General features: G+C 47.1%; 1 protein-coding gene across 1 annotated transcript in view; it reads left to right on the forward strand.

Annotated features, from left to right (window-relative positions):
* The window catches only part of TYW1B (tRNA-yW synthesizing protein 1 homolog B), a 104,299-nt gene extending 78,607 nt beyond the window's left edge, over window positions 1–25,692 (forward strand). The window contains 2 exon segments of the mRNA XM_030462417.1: window positions 9,814–9,981; window positions 25,315–25,692. Of these exon segments, the coding sequence (XP_030318277.1) occupies window positions 9,814–9,981; window positions 25,315–25,536 (390 nt within the window). The 3' untranslated portion in view covers window positions 25,537–25,692.
* Window positions 25,693–26,061: the final 369 nt, after the last annotated feature.

A 26,061-nucleotide genomic window follows, 5' to 3' on the forward strand; every position in this document is an offset into this window, starting at 1 on the left:
GTTGAGGTGTGTTCAAATCTAACACTCCTTGTTGTTGTCATTCTTCCCTTTCATTCACTCTGTGTTGATCTGCACTTGGACACAAACTCCTGCCAGTGTGTCACTGCCTTTTAGTCCAGCCCCAGGAGTTGTGGTCACAGCTGTGTTTGTCACCTGGGAGCTTCCCTAGAAGACTTGATATTATTGATTAAAAGTAACTTCTTGTGTTCCTTAGAGAATGAAGCAAATTGAAAAATCTATTTGGCATTTGGATTTCGCTTAGGGTTGGTTTGGTTTGGTTTTTTTTTTGTTTGTTTGTTTTGTTTGTGTTTTGTTTTTTTTTTTTGGGGGGGGGGTTTGTTTTATTTTCCAAAACCCTAGCATGATAGGTTAAAAAGGCAAAGACCAGGTCCTGCTAAAAGCAAATAAACAAAAAAAATATTACAAGCTACAGCAAAGCAGCTACCAGAACATGGGCCCCACTCAGCAGGATTTCCTGGTTAAATACTTGAGATAAATGACGTTCATTTAAAATGAATGTAACTAATCCCCTGTTGCTTTGGAGAGGCTCATGGGGTGGTGTGGATAGAGATTTAGATTCTTGCAGGGCTTAACACTTGTTCTCATTTACATGAGTATCTTACAGGAGCATAACTCTGTGGGACTCTCTTTCTCTTCTTTAAGCCAATAGAAATTAGCCTTGATTACCCTTGTGTGAAACACAAGCAAAAGAAGAATCATTCATGGGGGTATTAATACACATCAGTTTTATTCCTTGCACTGGTCTGGTTTAATGTCACAGTGTCACTGTCACACCTGTACGAGGCTGATTGTTAGATGCACAACCTGGAACGTGTCACTCACCTTTCTGTGAGGTTGCCCCCCTGGTGTTTCACAAGCCAGAGGCTTGTGCTGCCGTGCAGTAGGTGACCATTTATATTGCTGCTTAAACAAAAGGGACAAAAGGATTTTCCTATGAGATGTGGATGGGTCCTAAGGGTCACCTTGCAGGGCCAGGCTGCTGTGAGGCCAGGAAAGCCCCTGGACACCCAGATTGGAGCTTTGGGCACTGCAGACACTTCCACATTTCCCTGCAGCTGTACCCCCTGCACTGCCTGTAGCTGTAGGGTTGTTGTGTGGAAGGGTGCAGGTCAATCCAGGGGTTTTGATCCCAGAGCTGTTTCTGCAGTGGTGAAGAAGATCAGAGACAGAGGTGAAATGGCATCTCCGGGGAAGGGCTCTGCATTTCATGAACTGAAGGTTTCATCTTGCAGCTTTTGCAACAAGAGCAGAGCGTGCTGCTTGTATCCATTCATTTTAATTTAAGGGGAAAAAAAACCAACCCAAGTCAACCAAATAAAAAAGCCTGCCCAGCTCAGCCTTTGTTTCAGGGCTCTTCATCCCATGGGCATGACTCAGGCAGAGTTGTGGCACTGCACAGAATTTCCTCAAGCCTTGGTGCAATCAGTTTTTAGCCACTTGAAAGCACTTGTCCCCAGTGATTTTTCTGCAGCTCCAGCACAGCACCCTCACACCCAGCTCAGTGATGGGTTTGGTGTCCAGCAGAGCTGAGGATGGTGTTCTGGGACTGCAGCTCCTGCTCCTGGCATCAGGCTTTGCTGCAGGATTAAAATGACCAAGTAAATGTTTGGAAGGAGGGACCAGAGGGAAGTATCTGTCCCTATCTGCTCAGTCTTGTCATAATAAACAGTAAAGATTATTTAAGTGCTTAAAATAACGTGGAAAATGAGCTTTGCCTTAATGAGTTTTTAATTGCATGCAGCAAGAGGCAGTTGCCCCCACCTGTCAAAAAGCCATTCAGAGACTTGCTGCTGTTCCAGTCTGCATTTAGATAGAGAGAAGGTGAAGTTTCAAAATGTCCTGTCCTAGCTGCCTGTTGTAAAATAAATCCACTCAATTGTTCATTTCCAGACCTGAAAAGAAAACCCCTGACCACTTAATGTCCTCTCCACAGATGGGTCCAAGGCCAAGCCATGAGCTGTGGAACATCAGAGGTGGGCAGGGGGAGGGCTGCACCACCCCCTCCTTGTGCTGGAGCTGCTGGGTCCAGGCTGCCCTGGGAAAGGATGGGTTAAAAAATACTGAACACCTGGCAGCTGATGAGAGGGAGATTGGGCTCCTCTGTAGGATCCAAAGAGGCTTTGGTGAATGTTCAGTTCATTCTTTAGCCAGAAGCATTTGCCTAAGGTTGGACTCAGTTCTAGAGCTGCTTTAACCCCTCACTTTCTGTTTTTTTGCACAAATGAATGCCATTCAAGATTTAACTTCAGTTCCCCAATCCGTGTTGTAAGGCACCTATAAGCGTATGTAGTGATAGGACAATGGGTGATGGGTTTAAACTGGAAGAGGGGAGATTGAGATGAGATCAGAGGAAGGAATTCTTTAGTGTGAGGGTGCTGAGCCCCTGTCCCAGGTTTAGCAGAGAAGCTGTGGCTGCCCCATCCCTGGCAGTGTTGAAGGTTGGATGGGGCTTGGAGCACCCTGGGCTGTGGGAGGTGTCCCTGACCATGGCAGGGGCTGGGACTGAATGAGCTTTAAGGTTCCTTCCAACCCAAACCAGTCTGGGATCCTGTACATCCCAGACCCCCTGCCCTGCAGTAAAAACTGCTCCAGGTGGTTCCTGATCAGCATCTGCTGGAAGCTGCCCCTTTTCTTGTTAGCAGCTGGGGGTGACAGAGGCAGGGACCCTGCTGTGGATCCAGATAAGGGTTACAAGTTACTCACAGGTGTTCCTGAGGAGTTCAGCTTGACATCAGTGTCATTTTCATGCTGTAAGTACGCAGTGAGGCTCTAGAACAAGCTTCATTGCAATCATTAGGTGGATGACTGAATTTTAAATTTTCAGGTGACCCTGCCCTGCAGTTCCATTGAAAAGCCAGCATTTAACCCAGCCTGTGGTTTGATACAAATGCATTTCTGAAACTGAGGAGGTGTTTTTGTAGTCTTGGGCTTGGGTGCAAACTGAAGCCTGGTGAAAAATCCAAGCTACAGTGGACTGTCCTTATATATTTATTTTGTGTTCCAATAAAGGTTGGTATCCAAAGTAGGGGGGAAACACAAGGCATAGAAATTGCCATAAGCTTGTGAGGTTTTTAGATATGACCAAAGGAGGCTGTAGAACATGAAGGGAATTGGTTCTGTGATGGCCAGCACTGGGGTGCTCAGTTGTCTCTGATGCACTCAGAGCCATGGGCATAAATGTTTGTGTTACAGCTGGGGAAACTGAGGCAGAGTAGGAGTGGGTTGTAGCAAAGCAGGTCACTGGCTGAAAATTCCCCTCCTGCCTTTCAGTCTGTCTTTCTGCTCCCCCCTCCCATCCCCCTGGGCAGTTGCTCCTTGTCAGGGGGTGAGCAATATCCCAGGGGCTGTTTCTCTCTTAATACCTCTGTGGTGGATGTTGAGGAGCTGGAATGAGAGGCTGTGTCCAGCATTTTGGAATTTAGCTTTCACAGGAGGAGTTCTTTTGACTTCAAGGCAGTCACTGAAGATTTCTGGCTGCTGTAGGGCCAAATCTGCATCCAGTGTGGTGCATCTGGAGAGCTGGGGTGAAATCTTGGGGTTAGGCTGCAGAATTAACCAGTTCCATTCCTGCTTTCTGATTTAACTGACACAAATAAACCAGTGTCCTTCGTTCAGTCAACTTGAAAGTGGTTATTAAAAGCAACCAGGGACCCCAAATCCACTCCAGCAAGGAGCCAGACGTGCATGAGAGCTTGTATATATAATTTGGACAGTGCTGGTGCTCAGCTCATAAGCATTTTTATTACAGAGTACAGTCTATCAACATGTAATTTGAGGCTTTTTACATTTGTCTTGGGTCAGGGCTGCTCCAATTTTTAAACAGTGTCTCTGTCACTCAGCAGCTTGGCTGGTGCTTTGTTCTTCTGTTAGTTCACATGAGCCTCAATTAAACAAATTCATAATTTGTGGGCTAGGAGTAAAGAAAATTCTCTTGTTCTGTAATTAAGTTGGGAAGCCTGGAGTTTCAGAGTAGAGACACAAAACTGTCGTATTTAGTTCCCGGGTACTCTTTCCTTCTTAGCTTTGTGGATTGAAACACTTGTTGGCTCTCAAGATCTCCAGCAAGGACACAGATCTTCCAGCAGAGGAAGAAACTTTCTCCTTACCACACCAATATTCATCTGGGCACAAGACTTTGCTTAAATGCAGCTGTGCACATTCAGCTCCACTCCAGCAGCGTGGAAACCGAGAGCCCACCCAGCCCCTTGCTCTGGATTCCTATTCCTGGCATAACCAGAAGTAGCTGAGATGCTTTTCAAAAGGCTTCTGCATTTCAAGGTATCTGGCTAAAACTCTGTGGCCTAATTAGGATGCTAAAAGCACCCTTATTAAATACTAATTAAGAAGCAGCATCCTTGATGTTGCTGCTGCTGGAAAGCTGGGGGTAAGGGTGTGCAATAGAATGGTCTCCTTTTTCAAAACTTGCTGTCTTAATAACCACCTTCATGTATTACAGAAAAATATGCCAGGCCCGCCCTAATCAACTGCTCACAGTTTTCAAGTGGTATCAGCACTGTTAATTAACTCAAGTTTGAAGAAGTTGGGGGAAGTTGAAAGCTGATGTGCTTTCATTCTGTGTGCTGCTAAGCTGATTTTCATTGATTTGTGCCTGTGAATTAATCAGCCACCCGAGCACTTAGTTATTCCATTTGCCTCTGTGCTTTCTTTCCTTGTAAAAGATATCTTTGAAGTTTATTAAAGGAATGAGTCATGTTGTAGTTCCCCCTCTGCAGGCATACATTTTTCATGCTGCTCAAATTATAATCTGTATAATGAACGAGGGGGAAATATTGCTGTATGGAGCTGCATCTGTACAGCTGAACTGGGGAGATACATAGCCTATTATTTGCATGGATGGCTGCTCTAATGTAAGAACATTTAAAAATCTTTTTCAGGCTTTCAGAGCCAAGCTAAAAAAATGAATGTACTTCCCTGTTTAACACTCCCCCAACTCGTCTGCTGTTGTGCACTCAACCTGTTTCCACCCTGGCTCTGAGTTATGCTGTGTGGCCCTAATGTCCTTTGCAGGGGCAGATTGATATTGGACATCCCTCATAAATTTACCAGTGAGAAACTAATTGCTTCCAAAACTTGTACAGTTTCTAATTAGCAGGAGTCTGTTTTTTCTGCATAGCTCACCTTGTTCTCAGTTTAAATGTCTGCATTTTAAATCTGTCTCTGTTTATTGCTGGACTTGACATGTGCAACTTGGATGTGGCTGGGTGAGGTCCAGATGCTGTAAACACCCTGGATGCAAATGCCATTTCAAAGAAGTAAAAATATCCTTCACTGAAGAAAAACATGGCAAAACAAACCATAAGCATCCATACACGTGTGTGTGCTCTGGTTTAAAGACCTGTTCTCAATGGGTTTGTGTGACTGGAATAAAATAGCTCAGCCAAAGAGCAAAGGTGAGGACACCGCCAGGAGAAGTACAGGGGAGCTGTTTGGTCAAGAAGAAAAACCAAGCTTCTCATTAACCAGTGAGTTGTCCTTTTGGGTGCTGGTTTGTTTGTGAGCTATGATAGCACAGGTTAAACCAGTTGGATGAGCCTTTAATGGATTTTATCTGGAAATAAAGAAAGAAGGAAAAATAGATCTCAGTCAAGCCACATGCTGCTGAGCTAATTTATGAGAATTTTACTGATGTAATTAAAGATGGATCGAGGCAGTAGTGAAATTGAGGCCATGGCTAAGACTAAAGCAGTAATTCGGAAGGTCCAAGTGGTGAAATCCCCAAATTAAGAGCATCTGATGTCAAAATGCTGAGGCTGAAGTTGGGTGGAGCGAGGTGTAGGCAGGAGAACTTGAGAGGCTGCAGGGATGGCTGCTGCTCGAGGGCTTCCAGGGACCCAGAGAACCTCAGCTTCTCTTGCAAGTAAATCTCTCAAGCCAGCAGTGCTTGTGTCTTGGATTTGTCTAGGGCACAACAGGACCACCTGCCCCACTCCAACCCTCTCCTTTGCTCTGATTGCTCTATGGGGTGGTGGGGAAGGGAACTGGAGCCAGAACCCAGTATTTCTCCTGACTTTATCCAGTGAAATGTGAGATGAAGGTCTCTCTTGAGCCGTGCCCCTTCTAAATCAGCACCTAGTTTTGAGTGTGGTTCTGAAGGCCACCAGAGAAGCTGTTTCCCCACAGCTCCCATTCACACCTCTGTGAGCTGCAGAGCTCTGCAGGGCTGTGGGTGGTGTAAAACTTCTTTCTGTCTGCTACCCAAGGATGCTCATGGTGCTCATCCCATCAGCACAACCTGGGTGTTTCCCATCCCATGGATTAGCTTTTTTTTTTTTTTTTTTTTGGGTGCAGACACACTGTGCCAGCACTGCATGACCTTTACTTCTGCCAAGAGCTGCTTGAGGAGCAATGAGTGAGGAGCTGATGAGGAATGATGGGGCTGTGGGTGCAGGAATGATGGGGTTGGCCTTTCAGCCATCAGCCCAGATCAATCTTAGTCAAAAAATCCCTTGCTGCTCCCTCCTGATGGGCTCTCTGGGGTGATGGCTTCAGCTCTTGGTGTTTCTCACACAAAGCAGGGTGGACTTCTCCTGGAGTGGGAGGATTATAGAAATTCTTTGATTGTTCTGGTGGCCTTTGACCAGAACAACACAAGCTGCTTTTCAATGTCTTCAGTTCTGTTCATCAGAAAACAGTAAGAGGTTCTAGAGCAGCAGCTTAGGTCTGGACTTTCACCCTCTGCCCCCAAGCACGTGCAAGAGATGTGGGCAGAGATTGACTTTTTTTTTTTTTTTTAAACATTTCTCAGTATTTACTGAATTAATTTAAGCAGAATATAGTGAGACTGAGAGGAGCTGGAGTTTTAGAAACACTTTTATATTTTCAGGTGTTTGCTCATGTACTCAGCCCTGAAAACTAATCTGTGTACTTAGTGCCTGTGTTTGCACTGGCATTACTGTGCCAATGTTGGGTTTAGATCTAACTCATGGTCCTCAGTATCTTGGGGGGTGCATGTTAAGCATTCTGGACAAGTGCTCCCAATTTGTTTTTAATGAGGGTCTGGAGTGCAGGGTGTCCAGCAGTTGCTGGAGCTGCCTTCTCCTGTAGCTGATGTCTGGGGGGATAAAGAAGGGAGGAGCACGCTCAAGGTCATCTAAAATTTTGCCAGTTTCCCTGGCAGGCACTCAAAGAGCAGAACTTACAAACAGAGCTGCTGCCACCAAACCAGAGAAATGCAGAATAATCATGGAAACTGGTGGCTTGTGCTTGTTTAGCTGGATGGAGGAGGTTGAGCAGATTTCTCCACCTGGTTTCTCACCATGTGAGGCCAAGTTGTTCATCCCTTCACATCAGGGCTTGGTGGAACCTTGCTGGGGAGGTAGCAGCAAACCAACTCTCCTGGTCTGCACTGTGGTCACCTCTAAACTGCAAGCTCTTTACTGAGTTTTTGAGGTCCTTCTGCCCCCCGAGCTGTGAACAACAAGGAGCAGCACTTCCCCTGAGCCTTGGTGTTTTCTTACAGCTTTTTAAGTCTTGTCCTAATTGGAGTTCAGAGGAATGGTGCTGCTGTGGAGAGGAACAACCAGAGGAGGAGTCTGGGTTAGGAAGATGAGGTTTTGGCAGTGCCATGATGCTGTCCTGGGTGTCCATGCATCCTACCTCCCCCCCTGGGTCCTGTCCCAGAGGGGTGCACTTGGTGGCTTCATGAAGGATCTCCAGGTGCTTGGCTTCTGCAGCAAAGCATCTGAGATGAGGACAGAGCCAGAAGCAAATCCTGGTTTCTTCTGGGGGAACTCAGTTGTTGTCTCCAGTGAAGACACTTCCATCCCTGGGGGGTTGTTTCTGGTTTAGCAAAGGTCTTAAAGAAGGGAATGGGTGATGTGGGTCTCAACCAAGTAAACTCACGGTTTCTCCACCTTGAAAGCCCGATTCCATCCCTCAAGCTTGATCCTTGTCTTCAAGCACTTGTCTTCAGGAGACCTCAAGGTTCACAGACATCCTCTGTGTTGTTCCACTTTAGTGCTTTTTAATTTTTTTTTAAGTGATTTTGCTCTTTGGGCTCTCAAGAGCCATACACTTTGTGCATGCAGAGAAGGGTGGTTTGTGTGCTTGCAGATATTTCCCCCTCCCCCTTTTCTGTGGAAGGAAAGGTTAAAAAAAAAATCTGCTTTGTCTCTGGGCTCAAGCTGCTGTTGTCCTGCCAGCATTGGCATCTCCATCTCTCTCCCAGTGTCTCTGCCATTGCTCAGTCTGGGTACCACTGTACCCCCTGTGGGGCTCTGCTCAGCCCATCTGTCCCTGGCTGCCTCCCACTTTTCAAATGCCCATTTCTTACAACAAAACTGAGAGTACCTTAAGTTTTCTATTCAAAAATAAATTCCAGTAGATGGAAAAAAACTTGAGATGTCAAGATCCAAATAATCATGTGATTAAAATGGACTTTTATCCCAAATCTCCAGTGTATGTATTCCTAGAGCCCCAGGCTGTGGTTTTGTCAGGTTCTCATGGTGTGGGCACCATGGGACAGACAGACAATGGGAGCTGGAGTGCAGACACTGTCTTTTCATCTCAGCTTCCAGAAGTTACAGGAACTGTCTGCAGGTGAAATAGGTGGGATTAATTCTCTCATAATGAAACTGAGGAGCTAGAAGCAGGAAGAGCTCAGGACCAGCCTTGGAGGATGGGTTTACAAGAGGCTTGAGTGAGATTTGTGTGGATACAAGGGGCTGGTGGCACTTCAGGACATGCTCCAGTGGGCATGGTGATATAGATCTAGATATTATATTTTACTTTATTTAGGGGGGGATGCTGATGGTTGGATGTGGTGATCTTAGAGGTCTTTTCCAACCATGACAATTGGGTGATTCTGTGATATGACAGCCTTGGCTTTGAAAGGGAGAGGTGGCACATGGGGCGTTTATCTCCAGAAATGTCGCACTGACTTGTTGCATTGGTTGTTCATGAGACTTTCTTTCAGGCATCTCGTGTTTCAAAACCAAGTGACCTTGAAGGTCCCTTGGTAGCTCAGAGAAGGACAAGCAGCTTCCATGTGAATGCTTTTCAAGCTACTTTCCAGGATAAAGTTTAACTTGTGTTTTACTCTTGGGGAGGCCTGAGCACACAGGGGTTTGTTGATGTCTCACTGAGAGACCTGATTTTTAACACCATCTCCTGAATTCATAGCATCACAGAATGTCAGATTGGAAGGGACCTCATGGATCATCTGCTCCAACCCTTCTATATTATTGTTTATCTGAGATGTCTCAGCACCATCTCAAGCTGAGACTTAAAACTTTCCAAGGTGGGGGAATCCACCCCCTCCTCTGGGAGACCATCCCAAGGTCTGACTGTCCTCCTGGGGAAAATGTTTCCTCTTGTGTCCAATCAGAATCTCCCCAGGAGCACCTTGTGCCCATTGCCTATTGTCTTATTCATGGAATTCCTTGTAAATTGGGAGGCTCCATCTTTGTAGCCCCCTTTAAGCACTGGATGTAGGGTGTCTGGCCCCTGCATGCCTGATGTTCTGTTGGATAGATTATTACACTTATTGCACATATTTGTAACTTGTCCACAGGACTCCTTGTAAACCAGGAGTCTCCATCTTCTTTGTAGCCCCCCTTAAGCATTTAAACATGGTCATAAGGTCTCTCCTAAGTTTTTTCTTCTCAAGGCTGAACAAACTGAGTTTTCTCAGCCTCCTTTGTTACCTTTCCCCAGGATTCAGTGTCGGGGGGGGGGGGGACACACAAATCAGACCATTTTCAGGGTTTGCTGTGCCAGCGCTACCTGGGAGGGGTTAAGGTGACAAGTGACTGTCTCCATGTTTCTTTGCAGGGTGTCACCTACTGCGGTGAAAGCTCAGCCAGCAACCTCACCATGGCCAATGTCCCCTGGCACCAGGAGGTGGTACACTTTGTCCAGGACTTGGCCAACCTCATCCCTGACTACGAAATCGCGTGCGAGCACGAACACTCCAACTGTCTCCTGATAGCTCACAAGAAGGTGAGGCTGTGCCTCCAGGTGACACCTGGCACTCTGCTTTCTCCACAATCACCTTGGTCCAACACTTTTTCTCTCTAGAGTTAGTTGGATATTTTCTTCCTTTTTTTTTTTTTTTTTTTTTTTTTTGCAAGGGGTGGGAAACAGATGTAGCACAAATTGCAGAGAGAGCTGGGGAAGTCCCAAGTCCTGTGAGGAGCTGAGGAGCTGGGGGTGTTGGGTCTGGAGAAGAGGAGGCTGAGAGGAGGCCTGATGGCTCTCTTTAACCACCTCAAGGGAGGTGGGAGCAAGGAGGGAAACAGCCTCTTCTCCTTGGTGAAACAGAGGAAATAGTTGGAAGCTGTGCCAGGGGAGGTTCAGGCTGGATATTAGGGAATATTTTTTCACTGAGAGGGTTGTCAGGAATTGGAATGGCCCAGAGCAGGGGTGGAGTCACCATCCCTGGAGGCATTTGGAGCTGGTCCCTAAGGACAGGTTTTAGTAGTTGACTGTGGTGTTAGTCAGAGGTTGGACTGGGATGATGGAGGTCTCTTCCAACCTGAACACTCTGTGATTCTGTGGAAGAATTACTGAAGATGCTACAGGTTGCAGGCAGCTGTGTTAACTCACAGAAATCCAGGCAAGAGGCATTGGATGGCTCCAGGAGGGGTTCAGTGCAGGATCTCCTGTGTTTTGTGACATGAGATTTGTGTTTTCAGAAAGGCAAGAACAAATCTTGCTGAGGTGGGGGAGCTGGCTTTGTCTTATTTCTGTATTTTCATGATGGTTTTCAGTGGTTCTAAGAAGTTCCACCAGGATAAGCTGGACTTGTGTTTTATCTCTCCTGCATTTTTGTAATAGCTGCCAGAACTGCAGACCTCTCCTTCCTTCCAACCAGAGTTAAGGTTACATTTTTTCTTCCTCTGGAGAAATAATTTTGGTAAAAGATACGAGTACATGGACATCAACAGAGAATGCTGCAGCTGCTTTTCTTATCAACAGTGGCTGAACATGAGCCAGCATGTGCCCAGGTGGCCAAGGTGGCCACCATCACCCTGGCTGGTACCAGCCCTGGTGTGGGCAGCAGGAGCAGGGCAGGGATCATCCCCCTGTGCTGGGCACTGCTGAGGCTGCAGCTCCAGTCCTGGGGTCAGTTCTGGGCCCCTCACAACCAGAAGGACCTTGAGGGGTTGGAGTGTGCCCAGAGAAGGGAATGGAGCTGGGGAAGGGTCTGGAGCACAAGTCTGCCCAGGAGCAGCTGAGAGCCCTGGGGGTGTTGGAGCAGAGGAGGCTGAGGGGAGACCTTCTGGCTCTCTGCAACCCCCTGAGAGGAGGTTGGAGCCAGGGGGGGTCGGGCTCTGCTCCCAAGGAACAAGGGATGGGACAAGAGGAACTTTTGGCACAACTCAAGTTGTGCCAGGGGAGGTTTAGGTTGGAGCTGGGGAAGAATTTCTGCCTGGAAAGGGTTGTCAGGGCCTGGCCCAGGCTGCCCAGGGCAGGGCTGGAGTCCCCATCATCCCTGGAGGGGTTTGAGAGCCCTGGAGATGTGGGGATGAGGGACATGGGGTGGGGATGAGGGACATGGGGTGGGGGTGGCCTGGGCAGGGATGGGGGAAGGGTTGGACCTGATGAGCTGAAAGGGGTTTTCCAACCAAACCAATTCTATGATTCTGAGAAACTGTTTAGCAGGACAAATGAAGCAGGAAGAACAGCTGAAGAGATTTTCCACCCTAAGGATGGAGCAGAGGGAGTGGTGCTGCTCTCTGACCCGTGGCACTGCTGCAGTGCTTTGGAGGCCAAACCTCTCTCTGCAGCCTCTGTGTTATGTTCTGTTTGGAACTTGGGGTCCTTTAAAATACCATCAACACGATCTGAAGTATGAGTAAAGTGCTAAAAAAACCCTATTAATTACTCCTAAAGGATGCAGGATTTGGAAAATATGAAGTACAATTTGGCTTTTTGAGCTGCAGAAAAGCTTAATAGAAAGCTAATAAAATGTGTAATAATGTGCTAGCTAGGCAACTGATGGAGCAGCTACTTATGCTAATTGAGATGATTTTGCTCTTTGCATATTCTTTGCATGTGTTTGCTGCTCACAAGCACTTTCCCATCCCTCACTTCACAGGGGGGGACTTCCCAGGCCAGGTGATTTGCAGTACACACAGGGGGACTGCTTAAAATCCCCACTTGCAAAAAGATCTGCAGTATTTTAAATACATGTTTGACAATTCTTTGCATCTCCCTCTTGAAAAGTTCTGTGTGGTTACAAAGCTGTTGGTCCCTTTTGCAGTTTGCAGTTTTTATGGGAACAGCTGGAAAGGAGCAGAGCAAAACAGAATACCTGGCAGTATTTTTGTTTTAACTCACCTTAAATTTGCTTTATTTACAGTCTCAGTCTTGGCTGTTGCCCCTGGCAACTGTTCCTAAGCCAGTCCTTGAATGCAAAATATTCTTTTCTGTTGTAAGGTGAAGGGCTCAGGGAAAGAAAGGAAGCAGATTGTCACCTAAGAATAGATTGATAGCAGCCCAGGAGGAATTCAACAGCTGCTTTGCTTTCCAAAGCCATTAGGAGAGGGTGTCTATTTGGAAATAATCTATCTTGGTACTAAAATAACTAATAAAAAATAAATTTATGCCTATTAGGTTTAATTCTGAATTTCAGGCTCCAGTGGAGAATAAAATTTGTCAGTGTGTGTTATTTGCAGGAAACTTGTGCTCTGGGAACAATCAAACTGCAGTGTGGTAGCTGCAAAATCAAAGGCATCTTTAAAGGATTAAGGAGTTGTAGAAAGAAGGTAATAAAAATAATTAGGCAGTGTGATTTATTTTGTTGTGTTCTTCTGGGTCTGAGTTTCGAGGTGTTCAGGCAGTGCTCATATTAATTTTAAACACCACAATTGAAATGACACAGGAGCCTGGAAATGTCTGAGAAACCCTGCAGCTTGCATGCAGCCTCTGCTCCTTCAGTTCTGGAGCAGTGATGATGTGAGGAGTAATAGTTCAGGAGTTAGGCTCCAAAGTCTCTTAAGACCAAGGATTTAGGTAGAAAAAGGGATTTTAGGTAGAGGAAATTGCAGTTTGTATGGCTGGGGTTTGTTTCTTGGGAAATCAAGGGGCCATAGAGAGGAGGTGTTGCATGGTTGGGATGCTTCAAGTGTCTTAAAAATCCCCATTAGACTTTCAAGTATCTTCCCATTAACACATCCCCCTTTTCTCCTTCCTGCTGACCAAAAGTGGGGTCTTGGTGTCTCTGCAGTTACAGGTGAGATGTTTGTGAAACCCTTCAGGACACTGTGACTCTTGGGAAGTGATGTGTCCCACGTAACCTCAGAGAGCTTAGGATCCCAAGAGGGCTTAAAAAGTCTCATGCACCAAAGCCTTAGAGCAAAATGCTTGGTTTCCAGTTACCCTTCACATAGCCCTAAAAAAATAACATGGAAAACACCTGCACCTGGCTCACCGTGCCCAGAAAAAAACCATCTTACTGCTATTCCTACTTTTTTTTGGCCAACTGGTTATCAGCATTGTAAGCCTGAAGGACAGGGCAGGGTTGAGTGCACCTTGGCTTGGTCTGGACTCCCATGGGAGGCATAGCTCCTCTTCCCTGCCTTTTCCTCATCCCTATCCCTGCTGTGTGCTGGTTTCCATCTCTTCTTGAGGGCTTCCTGGTAATGTTTTGGCTCCTTTGGCCTCTTTGATTCTTCTCTTTAGCAATAGTTGCTAAATTCTTCAGTAATTATATTTGCTTCCTAGCAAATCCTATAAGCACCATGGTACAAAAAAATCTAATTCATGACAGTGCTTTTGAACTAATTGACTGAGATACTGAGAGAGCAGCAGCTTTATAATCTCACAGTGAATTCAAGTGAACTTTTCCAGAGATAAACCTTAGGTGGCTGCTTTTCCTGAGTTGTAACAAGAAATGTATTCTCAAGATGACCATAAGAAGTGTCCAGAAAAGGGGAATGTGCTGCAGCTGCCTTGCAGCAAAGGCAAAGGTTTTTTTGGATGAAAGTCAGCATCTTGGTAATTTCTAGAATAAACCCCTCTGCCTCTCTTTGTTGGATCTGCTTTCTGTGTGTGTTTACTGCCTGCTCCATTGTGTTCAGACACTTTCCTGGTAATTATCTCCTATTATGTTCATTTAAATATCCACCTGGCTTCTGCCAGTGAGTTCATTTCCAGCCCTCTTCTCCCTGTACAAGTTTCTCATCAGTGCAGTTTGCAGTGTGTGCTGCTGCTTGGTCTGGCCCTTAGGAAGTCCCCTCGTAACTGGGGGCTTCCCTGCCTCTCCCTGGAGGGCTGGGGGTGATTTCTGTGTCCATTCGCCATCTGTGGTACAGGGAACAATCTTAAAATCCCATCTCTTTTTGGTGTCCTTAGAGCTCTTGGTTAACAGGGGGAAATGAATGGCGGGTGTGCTCAGAGGGGTGGCTATCACCAGCTTTCTGCTCTACAAAATGGATGTGGAGAGGGTCCAGAGAAGAGCCACGAGGATGATCAGAGGACCGGAGAGGATGAGAAAACTGTGTCTGTTCAGCACTGAGAAGAGAAGGCTCAGGGGAGACCTTCTGACCATGGTCAGTACTTAAAGGGGGCTACAGAGCAGATGGAGACGCCTGTTTTACACTGAGTCCCATGGACAAGGGGCAATGGGCTCAAGGTGCTCCTGGGGAGATTCTGATGGGACACAAGAGGAAAAGTTTTCCCCGTGAGGACAGTCAGACCTTGAAATGGTCTCCTAGGGGAAGTGGTGGATTCCCCCGTTTTGGGAAGTTTTAAGTCTCAGCCTGAGATGGTGCTGAGACATCTCAGATAAACAATAATATAGAAGTGTTGGAGCAGATGATCCATGAGGTCCCTTCCAACCTGACATTCTCTGATCCTTTTTTGCCTTAATTAATGAATGCATCTGCCTTCTCCCAGCAGATCCTAACTCCATACCCTGGATCCAGATGTCCCCTCATGGCCTGGGTGCAGTCTTGTGCCCCAGCCCTCCCCTGTCTCCCACTTTGGTTAATTCCCAGGTGGATCTTGTCAGCATTGGAACTGCAATCTCCAGTCTGGCATTCACAAGGACCCAAGACAGGTGCATTGAGGAAGGTCCCCATAATTTAATTTCCCATAACCAAAATGCAGCATTAAGGGTGCCCAAGTCAGCTGTCATGGGTTGTTTGAACTGAAATGAGTTGGGGAGGAGAGAGGAGCCTGGCCAAAAGTGCTCACCACTCCAGCAACCAAAAATCTTCCCAGCAAAAAGGGAATCAGTCTTTTCCACCACATTGCATTTTAAAGCACTGCCCATGTGTGTACAGAGTGGGTTGAGAGGTGCCCTGAGGAGAATCCCTGGGGGTGGTGATGGATGAGGAGCTCAGCAGGAGCCAGCACTGGGCTCATGCAGCCCAAAGAGCCCAAAGCCCAGCCTGGGATGCAGCAAGAGGAATGTGGCCAGCCTGAGGGCCCACCTTGGATACTGCACCAGTTCTGGTGTCCCCACCATGGGAAGGACCCAGAGCTGTTGGAAGGAGTCCAGAGGAGGCCACAAAGCTGATCCAGGGGCTGCAGCCCCTCTGCTGTGAGGGGAGAGGCTGAGGAGCTGGGATTGTTCAGCCTGGAGAGGAGAAGGCTCTGGGGGGACTTTAGAGGTGGGAACCTACAGGAGGGCTGGAGAGGATGTTGGAGTGTCCAGCAAGAGGACAAGGGGAAATGGTTTTAAACTGAAGGAGAAGAGGTTTAGATTGGGTATTAAAAAGCAGAACTTTAGTACAAGGGTGCTGAGACTCTGGAACAGATTGCCCAGAGAAGCTGTGGCTGCCCCCTCCCTGGAGGTGTTCAGGGCCAGGGTGGAGGAGGCTCTGAGCATCCTGGGCTGGATGAGAGGTGTCCCTGGGCATGGCAGGAGGTTGGAGGAGATGAGCTCTGAGCTCCCTTCTGACCTAAGCCATTCTGTGATGCTGTGTCCTGTGGGGCTGGGGTGGGATGTGAAGGCTTCACGTGCATTCTGGCTGTGCTTGCAGAAGGCTCAAGAGGTTGGGTGAAAGGCATTGAAGTTGTTCCATGCTGAGCATTTCATCTATATTTAGGGAGGAAAAGGAAGCACTTAACTACCAGCTGCAGATCAACTAACAGGGGTGATATTAGAGAAAAATAGTCCATCATGTTTTATTTCCTTCCTACTCCACATCATTTGGGGAGTGTCACACAGCTGTTCTTGCCACCCAGGGCCCCTATCATGTCCTCTGCCTGCTCACCTCTTGTTACCAAAACTCTGACAGTGCAAAGGGAAAAAAACAACTTGGGTTGCTGCTTCCCCTGAGAAAATCTCCAAAGAGGTGCAAATCCCTGTGTCTGCTGCAGACCCAGGGGAGGGGGCTGCTCCCCAGGGGGGACAAGGTGTCTCGGGAGCCAAAGAACAGCCAGAGTGCTTGAAAGAGTCCAAAATAAGTTTCCTAAAGATTTTTTATTTCCTTTGTCTCCTTCCAAATAGGAAGATGGCTCTGCTGAGCTTGATCTTTTAGTTATTAAAAGAAGATCACAGTTGGGCTAAAGTAATCCCTTTTTCATCCATCAGAATTAAAACTGTCTGGATGTAGCCCTGGCTTAATTGGCAGATGAGATGTACTGCTCTACAGCAGGTAAGGATTAAAAGAAAAAAAATCTGCAATAATGAATCTTTTCTTTAGAATAACTCTCCCAAGATTAGATGTAATGAAGAGAAGCAAACAAGTGGCAGATGAGGGGACCCAGGGGAACCAGGGCCAGGCAGCACTGGCAAGAGTCAGCCTTGGTTTGGTGTCACCTTTTTGCTTTGTTCTCTTGGAAAATGCAGCAGTGAATCCCATTTCCAGGTGCTGGAAGGTGTTTTGGAAAGTGTTTCATCTTCTTTGTGTCTGATTGCTAATAAGCACTTATTTGAGTCACTAAGTGTGTACCTACAAGGCTACTTTTAGTTTCCATCAAAAACTGGTGGGAATTTCCAGTCCAGTGAAGTGCTCACAGCTCCTGCCCGAGGAGCTGCTGAGGGGTTTGAAGCTCTGTTGTTCCCAGGGCTTGTGGTTACTGAACTTATTTTCATTTAGCTCCACAGATATGGGATCAGAGCATCACAGAATGTCAGGTTGGGAAGGACCTCATGGATCATCTTCTCCAACCCTTCTATATTATTGTTTATCTGAGATGTCTCAGCACCATCTCAAGCTGAGACTTAAAACTTCTCGAAGTGGGGAAATCCACCCCTTCCCATGGGAGACCATTCCAAGGTCTGACTGTCCTCCTGGGGAAAGCTTTTCCTCTTGTGTCCCATCAGAATCTCCCCAGGGGCACCTTGAGCCCATTGCCCTTTGTCTTATTCATGGAATTCCTTGTAAATTGGGAGGCTCCATCTTTGTAGCCCCCTTTAAGCACTGGATGTAGGGTGTCTGGCCCCTGCATGCCTGATGTTCTGTTGGATAGATGATTACACTTATTGCACATATTTGTAACTTAATAACTAGCTTAGTCTTAATTTCTTTCCCCTAAAGCCTGAGGTTACAGCTGGTGATTAGAAAGAAGTTTTAGGTTTTTAACAAGCAACACCACCCTGTTAAGACTGTCTGCAATATGTCTTGTTTTCCTGACTGACTCCACTTCAGTCACTTCCACTGTCAAACAAAGGGAGCCTTAAATAATTGTGAGCCTTAATTAGGTGAGAAACTGCATGTAATAATTTAATGAATTATTTGTTTGACTTGGAGAGCCTTCATAGTGGCAGGTGGCAAAAACAGTCATAGCAGTTGCATAATGTAAGTGCTGTGCACTGCCATTATAGATGATCTATTTACTAATAACCCTTTGTGAAAGTGCAGAGGCTGTTTTGTTTATTGCCATGATGGGCTGTCTTCAAATTGAAATTAAGGAGCTCAGGACTGCAGCCATCACCATAATTTTTCCAGCTGCCTTTTTGTTGTCATGCCCAGAGAAGTGGCTGATGGTGGAGAGCAGCAATAGCAAACCAGTAGCTGGAGGCTGCTGCATCCAGGTCTGGAGTGGTAACTGATTCCCAAGGGATGCACTGGATGTAGCATCACCCTCAGACACGTCCCATGTCAGGTACCACTGGTCAGGAATGCTTTTAAGTCAAGGAATGTTGGGAAGTGGAGTGGGAAGATGTGATTTTAATTTTCAGAAATCATAAAGGTAAAGACTGGGAGTCAGCTGTGGTGAGAGCAGGGGAACCTCCCTGTCCTGGACTGGTGCTGGAATCAAATCCCTGCAGGCTGTGGGAGCCCAGAGAGTTCATGGGAGGCAATCCAGATGTGTGGGTTACCCTGCTGAACATCTGGCTGGGGCTCACAGAGCCACTCTCTGAAAGCTTGGGGCTGTTTCTTTAGGAGGAAGAAGGGCAACCAAGCTGGGGAAGGGTCTGGAGAACAATTCTCATGAGGAGTGTCTGAGGGAACTGGGGGTTTTTTGAGACTGGAGAAAAGGAGACTGAGAGGGAGACCTTATCACGCCCTACAACTCATTGGAAGGAGGTTGTATCCTAGTGGGGTTGGTCTCTTCTGACAAGTAACAAATGACAGAACAAGAGGAAATGGCCTCAAGTTGTGCCAGGGGGAGTTTAGATGGGATATTAGAGGAAACTTCCCTGAAAGGGTTATTAATCACTGGAACAAGGTGCTCAGGGAAGTGGCTGAATCACCTAAAGGTCTTCAGAAGCTGTGTTTAGAGATGTTGTGCTCAGGGACATGGTTTAACAAATTAACAAATTTCTGGAGTTTCAGGACCCACAGATATGCAAGCATGGAATTATCAATAAATACATTTGATAGAACCCTGTGTGCAAAGCCACACTGTCTCTCCAGAACAATTCTGCTTCTCCTTAATAGCTAAAGAATATATTGAGGCTCAGCAAAAAAAGTATTTTAAGGAAAGCCACTGAAAAGCAGCCTGAGGATATCCTGACTGCTTCTCCAAAGAGAATCTGAAGATAAGTTTCCTTCACAGGAAAGAATATAACTGGAGTATAGTAGGGTTGGTTTTTTAAAAATCTTCTTGTTTGTTTAAGTGCTGAGGCAGTGTAGGAGCTGTTGTGTTTGCAAACTCTGGATGTGGTTCTCATTTTAGTATATTTTTCCTTTCTTTTAATTTAATTTTTGGAAAGCAACCCTACCTGCAACACAGAATGCATCTTTTAGCCCTGGGTGGCCAAGGCCAGGGGCATGGCTGGTGGTTCCTGGGGCTTGGTTTGTGGGTGGGAGCAGCTGGGAAGAGGCTGTGGGGATGGAGCTGGATCCAGCCCTGCCATGGAGAGGAGATGGGGAGTGGGGCACCCCAGAGCCCCTTTGAACTGTCAGCCTGTGTTGCTTGGCTGGGATTTTAACCTCAGGCAGGGAGAAGCCTTAATCATTTCTGAATGTCTAAGAACACAGCTGGCAGTTGGGTTTAACTTGATTTTCAGATATAAATTAATTTGTTTTCGGGGATATAAAAGTGTGGAATGGGAAGCACCGGAGCTGCTGGCGTTATAAAAGCTGAGTTGCTGAGATTCTGCAAAATGCTCCTTTAAGGTCTGATGCTTTTGTGTGAACCTGAGTAAGTGTTGACTGAAACATTTGGCCCAGCCAGGTTTCAGATGCTGGCACTTGTAGTTGAAAAGTGGGGCCCTGCCTGTGCCTCCTGCAGCTGAAGCACTCACTTCAGACCCTGCTTAGCACTGAGTAATTTTTTTTGTCTGCATGGTCTTTAAAACTACACCTAAAGCTGCTGTGTTTAACCACAAACCCCTCTGTGTCTGCCTGGGGAAGGATCCATTTGTTGGACATCTCCATCTTCACGTCCTCGAGTAATTCAGGAGTAGCAGCTGTCAGACCCAAAGCTTTGCTTTCACCTCCCAGTCCCCTCTCTGCTCCTCAGGGATGCAGCCCCAGAAAGGTTTCCATGGATCCTCTCCCCATAAGGGATGACTCTGTCCTTCCCACCCATGGTTTGCTCTGCCAGGATGTGGTCTGCAAGGAGCCCCAGTGGGCTTTGTCCCAGTGCTCTGCCTTACTCTCTCCTGTAGCCCATATCTTTAGTCCTTTTTTTTTTTTTTTTTTTGGTAAAGAAAGACCAGAGTGAATGGATGAAGAGGAGCCTCTTTTTAGTATGTGTTTATCTGAGAAAAATCTTAACATTATCCACGTTAGGCCAAACTAATTGATTTTGGGCTGGCTTCCAGTTTTTAGTGGCAGTGTTCCCTGTGTCACCAGCTCTGTCTCTCTTCTGTATTTTGTCCCTTTGTACAAACCCTGGGTTTATTTCTCAGCAGTTATGCATGTCTGGAGGAATGATGTTAATTGTAACTACTATATTGTCCTCAGTAGCTGTGTATATTTTTACACCCCTCCCCCCCAAAATGCTGATGCAAATAGGTTGGTAAGAAATCTGTGCTGTGGCTCTGCTCCTTCATGAATGCTGATGGGTTTCTGGAGCAAGAAGCTTCTCTCTCTGCAATCAGAGCAGCTGTGAACTTACTGCAAAAGATAATTTAAAGAAATTTCCTGTTCAACTCCACTCCTATGAGTTATGAGAGAAAAGGGAGGTGTTAGCCATGCTCTGTTGATGCTCCCAGATAACTTAGCTCTCTATTTTAGTCCTGGCTCCTGCTTGTCTTTGCAGTCTGTATATTCATTTTGCTGTAGATGGCTTGAGGCAGTGGCCATGGACAACACAGCCCCAGAAAGGCAGTGCTGACCTTTCCCTGAGTCCAGCCATGCCATCCCTTGCAGAGGTGTCCCCTTGCTGTCCCCAGCATCATGCCTAGATCTGCTTTTCAGGGCTAAAGGGCCATGATGAGTTTTCTCTTCATTTCCTTTGCCTTTTTTTTTTCTCAGAATTAATCCCTACTTTGGGCAGTGCTCATTGCCCTGGCTGCAGGCTCTGCAGGGAGCTGGTGGGGTTTGCATTGCTTTGCACCAGTGCCAGGGCTGTAGGGACCCATCACTGGTGTGACCAAAGCCTGGAGATCCTGGGAGCATCAGCTCTGAAGGGACTCATGCAATCCTAGACAGGTTGGTGTTGGAAGGGATGTGAAAGATCACCAAGATCCATCCCTCCTTCATGGGCAGGGACACTTCCCAGTGGGGCAAATTGCACAAGGCCAAGGAAAACCTGTGCTGCCTCCCAGGTGCTGCTTGAGCAAAGCCCTCAGGGTGGGGGAATTTGCCTTTACAGACAACACAGCCTGGCTTCAGAGCCAGCTGAAGGAGCTTTATTAACTTTTTGCTTTGTTTTGTTTTATGATGCTGGCATAAAAAAAATAAGAGAAAGATTTCAGCCATTTGTCCTTTGGCAGGATATTCATCACTGTAAAAGACTTAACCAGGTGGTGAAAAATTCAATAAAAAACCTGACTGCATTAGTCTGAAGTAACCCTGATGGTTAGTGTTAGCCTCCTATGTGGCTGCTGAGAAACTATTTGAGTCTTAAATCTCTTGTTATCTATGGAATAATCACAAAATTGTTGAAATCCAACCTGTAAATCTGTGGGTGTTTGAAGCTGTTCTGCCTCCTCCCCGTGTTTGTCTGGTTTTTATTCCTCAGCAGAAGTAATTGCTTTTCCATGGCTCACATAAAGGATTGCTCCCTTTTCTTCATGTTTTATAGCTGTCCTATTGCAGCACTAGAAATATTGATTATTATTTAATTCTGGGCTTTGTCACCTTACTCAGGTGGCTCCCAGCTACAGGATCTCCATCCTGCCATGAGCAGCATCTGCCTGGGGAGTCAACATGAAATTGCTCCAAATCACTTGGTGACCCAGCCAGAGTTCACAGAAATACTCTGGTTGGATGCTTCAAAATCATCAAGTCCAGCCTCTAACTTAACACTGCCAGGGCCACCACTAAACCAGACCCCCAACTACTAAGTCTGTATGACCCTTCAGTCCCTCCAGGGATTGTGACTCCACCATTGCCCTGGAAGCCAATTCCTGATAACTCTTTTGATGAAGAAAGTCTTCCTAACACCCAACCTAACCCTCCCCTGGGGCACCAAGGCCATTACCTCTTGTCCTATCACTTGTAACCTCATTGAACAGATCCATCCCCATCTCTTTACAGCCTCCTTTCAGGGAGTTGTAGAGAGCCCCAAGGTCTCCCTCAGCCTCCTTTTCTCCAGGCTAAACAACCCCAGCTCCCTCAGCTGCTCCTTGTGCTCCACATGTGCTTTATTCAAACCTGGAGGGTTTTATCCTGCAGGAGAGCAGTTTAATCCCCAGGGAAGCATACTTAATACTTACTTCATGCTGAGGTGAGGGAGTGATGGGGGGAGAAGGGGGCAGAGGTCCTTTCTGCCCACTCCCCAGGTCACCTCTCAGCATCCCAGGTTGCTGTCAGACCTTGGGCATTGCTGCCTTTGGGCCAGCTCTGCCCTTCTCCACTGTGCACACCTCCTATGGTGGCCTCAAATCTCTGCTGCCCAGCTCTGGGGGATGGGGACTTGTGGAGACTGGTCTTGGGAGATGGTGTTGGAAAAAAAGGTTTTATGTCCTCCTTCTACTGGGCTCACCAAAGGTCACTGGCTCCATTTGGTGGGGCCTGGGGAGAAGCAGCTCGCTTCTGAAAAGACAGAAACCATCTGATTGTGTCCCCATGTCACTCTCATCCCTGTAAAGACAGTTTCTGCCCTCAGCTGGGCTGTGACAGTGTTCTACTGGTGTAGCTGATGAAATATCCAGCAGTGATGCCAGCCCTTCCTGGGATGGTGGGGTCTTCCCACCCATTGCCAGTGAAACCAGCTGGCACCATCCCCTGGCTTGAGGCAGCAAAGCTCTGAGCTGGGGCTTCAGCTAGAAATAGTTCTTTCCATCTCCTGCAGGCAATAGGACACTGGTTTTTGCAGTTTCTAGCTTTTAGCTTCTGGAGGCAGATCCCTCTGCTGGTGTTTGGGTCAGGGGTGCAGTCCCTCTTCCCAGCTGGAGTGGGTGGTACCAGTATCTCTTGGGGTTCTGGTGCTCTTGCTGAGCTTCTCTTGACCTCAAGGTCAGCAGCTTGTTGCAGGGTCCCCCTTTGCTTCTGAGATGAGGGCATCCTGTTGGTTTTCAAGGGAAGAGGTTTCAGCAGGTTGCCTGTTCAGTTGAGTTCAAGTCTGGGTGGCTTTTTTGTTCTTTCTGTATTTGGTTTCTTGTAGTTGGTCTCAAGACTCTCTTAGGCCCCATCTGATTTGTCAGCCCTGCTCCAGATCCATCACAGGACCAAGCTCAGCAGCTCAGAGACCGAACAGCTCTCCCATGTGCCACATGTGTTGATGGCTTTGCACTGACCTAGGGGGTGGAGTTTTTTCCCCTGAATTGCAGCAGGAATTTGCTGACCATTAGTGAATCAGTTCTGGAGGGAGGAAGGAACCTTATGTGCTGTGTGGTGTGAACCTCCACAGGCACTGGGATGGAAGTTTGGGTCTCCTGAGCCTGGATCTTGTTTGAGACCATGGGCTCCTCTGGTATCCCAGAATCATCACAGTTGGAAAAGATCTCTAAGATCACAGAGTCCAACCATCCACCCAGGTTAAAATAAGCCACTGGAGCATATCCTAAAATACCACATGTACACATTTTTTTAATACCTCCAAGGATGGTGACTCCACCACCTCCATGGGCAACCCATTTCAGCACCTGACTGCTCTCTGTCCCTCAGTAAATTCTTCTGAATATGCAGTCTCTAAACCTCCCCTGATGCCACTCCAGGTAATTTCCTTCAGTCCTGTCCTTGTTCTCTTGGTACCCACCTCCCTACACCCTCCTTTTGGGTAGCTGTAGAGAGCAGTAACATCTCCCTCAACCTCCTCTTCTCCAAACCAAACAATCCCAATGCCCTCAGCCTCTTTTCACAGGAACTGTCCTCCAGACCCTTACCCACCTTGGTTGCCCTCTTTTTCTTTACTTCTGGCCCTGTGTGCTGGAGAGAACACATCACCCTGGGGAAAGAGGGCTTCCCCCATCACTGGGTGGAATTTGGGTTCTGAGATGGAGTGTTGGGGGAGTTTCTTTCTGAGGAGACTTTGTTCCCCACTTCTGTGGTTCTGCAGCCTCACATCCCTGCTCTGTGCGCCTGCAGGACTTGGCTGGCACTGCATTGGCAATGTCTGGCTGTAACATTTTGCAAGTGGCAGCAGTTTTTCCAACCAAAAAAGCTTTTAGCTCTTGGGCAGAAAGTCAAGTGCCATTTTAAATGCATAGACATTAGGTTCCTGGGAGAAAAAACAAAACAAAAGAAAAAAAAAAAAAGAAGAAAACAAAAAAAAAAAAAAAAAACAACAAAAACAAAACAAAACAAAAAAACAAAACCAGGGAAGGGAGTAAATTTTTTTTTTTTTTTGGGTGAAGTGCATAATAAGCTCTCTTAGCTCAGATAAATCCTAATTGAGGATTCAGTCAAGGCTGTTGCTAAATTAGCAGAGCTGGTCTGGTAGACAAATGCAGCTTCTTCTTGTCAAAATAAGTAATTCTTAAAATTCTCACACAGAAAGAGGATTCATGTCATTAAACATTTTTATCTTCCCCTGTTCCCAAACAAAACCCTTTTCCCCTTTCAAGAATTGCCCAAACTGTCACCACAGGGTGACAGGCTGGGGTTTGTGTGTGCTCCAGTGGGTTTAGTTGACCTTGGAAAGGTCCCTTCATCAAGGTGTACTCTCAAATTGACATGTTTCCTCCAGGGTTCTTTCAGTTCCTCAAACCACAGCTTTTCAGGCATGTGACAAGAGCAGACATGCCAGGGAGGTTGGGCTTTGAGATGAAATGCTTGGAAGAAATTGTTTGATGTGAGGGTGCTGAGCCCCTGTCCCAGGTTTCCCAGAGAAGCTGTGGCTGCCCCATCCTTGGCAGTGTTGAAGGTTGGATGGGGCTTGGAGCACCCTGGGCTGTGGGAGGTGTCCCTGGGCATGGCAGGGGGGGGTGGGACTGTGGATGGTCTGAAATCCAACCCATCCTCTGCTGCTCCTGGCAAAGTGGGGCTGAAGTGGTGGCAGAGTCAGGTGCTTGGCAGGGTCCAGCAAAGCACCCGACAGTCAAGATCACTTGAATGACTAAAGCTGTAAGTAACATGGCCACTCTGCATCCACATGTGTTGTCGAACCTCATGGGTGAAATATAGTGCAGAACAGTAAATTCTGGGTATTTGTCCACCTGAATTTTGGTTTGGGTTGAGTTTTTTCCGTATTAAAGCACTTATGCTTTTGGGGCTTCTGGATGCTTTTCCCCTCCCTGGACCTAAATGTGGCCAGAAAATTAAAGAAGACTACAGCTTGGGTAACCCCTTTTATATGCACCTGGCTTATTTTTGTGATGTTTCCTCCTTCCCACTGCTCCCTGTCTCAGGATTATGTTCCTTTTCCTTCCAGTTCAAGAGGGATGGGGAATGGTTCACCTGGATCAACTACGACCGCTTCCAGGAGCTGGTGAGAGAGCAGGAGGGGAGTGGTGGCTCCAAGACCTTCACAGCACTGGATTACACAGCCAGGACTCCTTCCTGGGCACTCTTTGGGTCCAGGGAAAGGGGATTTGATCCCTTGGAAATCAGATACCAGCGGAAGAACAAAGTGAGAGACATCTCTGGGTGCTGAGGTTAGGTTGGGGCCCGGCCAACTCCTTGCTGGCTGTTGAGATTTTGATCTCCACTTCCAGGCTGACACCAAGTGTGAATCTTTTCACCAGGATTCCTGGGACAATTGGTATCAAAGAGAAGGGTAAAGCCTTTATTTAACCCTTCACTCCTGATTTTATGGTTTTTTTTTTTTATAAAAAATACTTTGAAAGTTCTCCACCTTTTATCTCACTCGGGGCATGTGCCAGCAGTTGGGGGTCACTGGCAGGGGGTGAGGGTCCCATCCCAGCACCCCAGAGCCTGCTGATGGGGTGAAGATGGGGGGTCAGAGGCTGCTGACCCGGGTGCAGCCATGGTGGGACATGGCACAGGTGGGACACACCAGGGTGTCCCAGCACAGCTGCTCAAACACCCCTGGGAGCAGACATCCCAGGGGCTCTGGTGCTGCTGTTGCACTGAGTGGGTGCTTCCTGCAGGACCCATGGGGTGCAGGGGACAGAGCTCAGCCCCAAACCCGGCCACGTGGGGTGGCTCTCATCTGTAT

The sequence above is a fragment of the Calypte anna genome, chromosome 19, assembly GCF_003957555.1.
Source record: "Calypte anna isolate BGI_N300 chromosome 19, bCalAnn1_v1.p, whole genome shotgun sequence".
Lineage (NCBI taxonomy): Eukaryota > Metazoa > Chordata > Aves > Apodiformes > Trochilidae > Calypte > Calypte anna.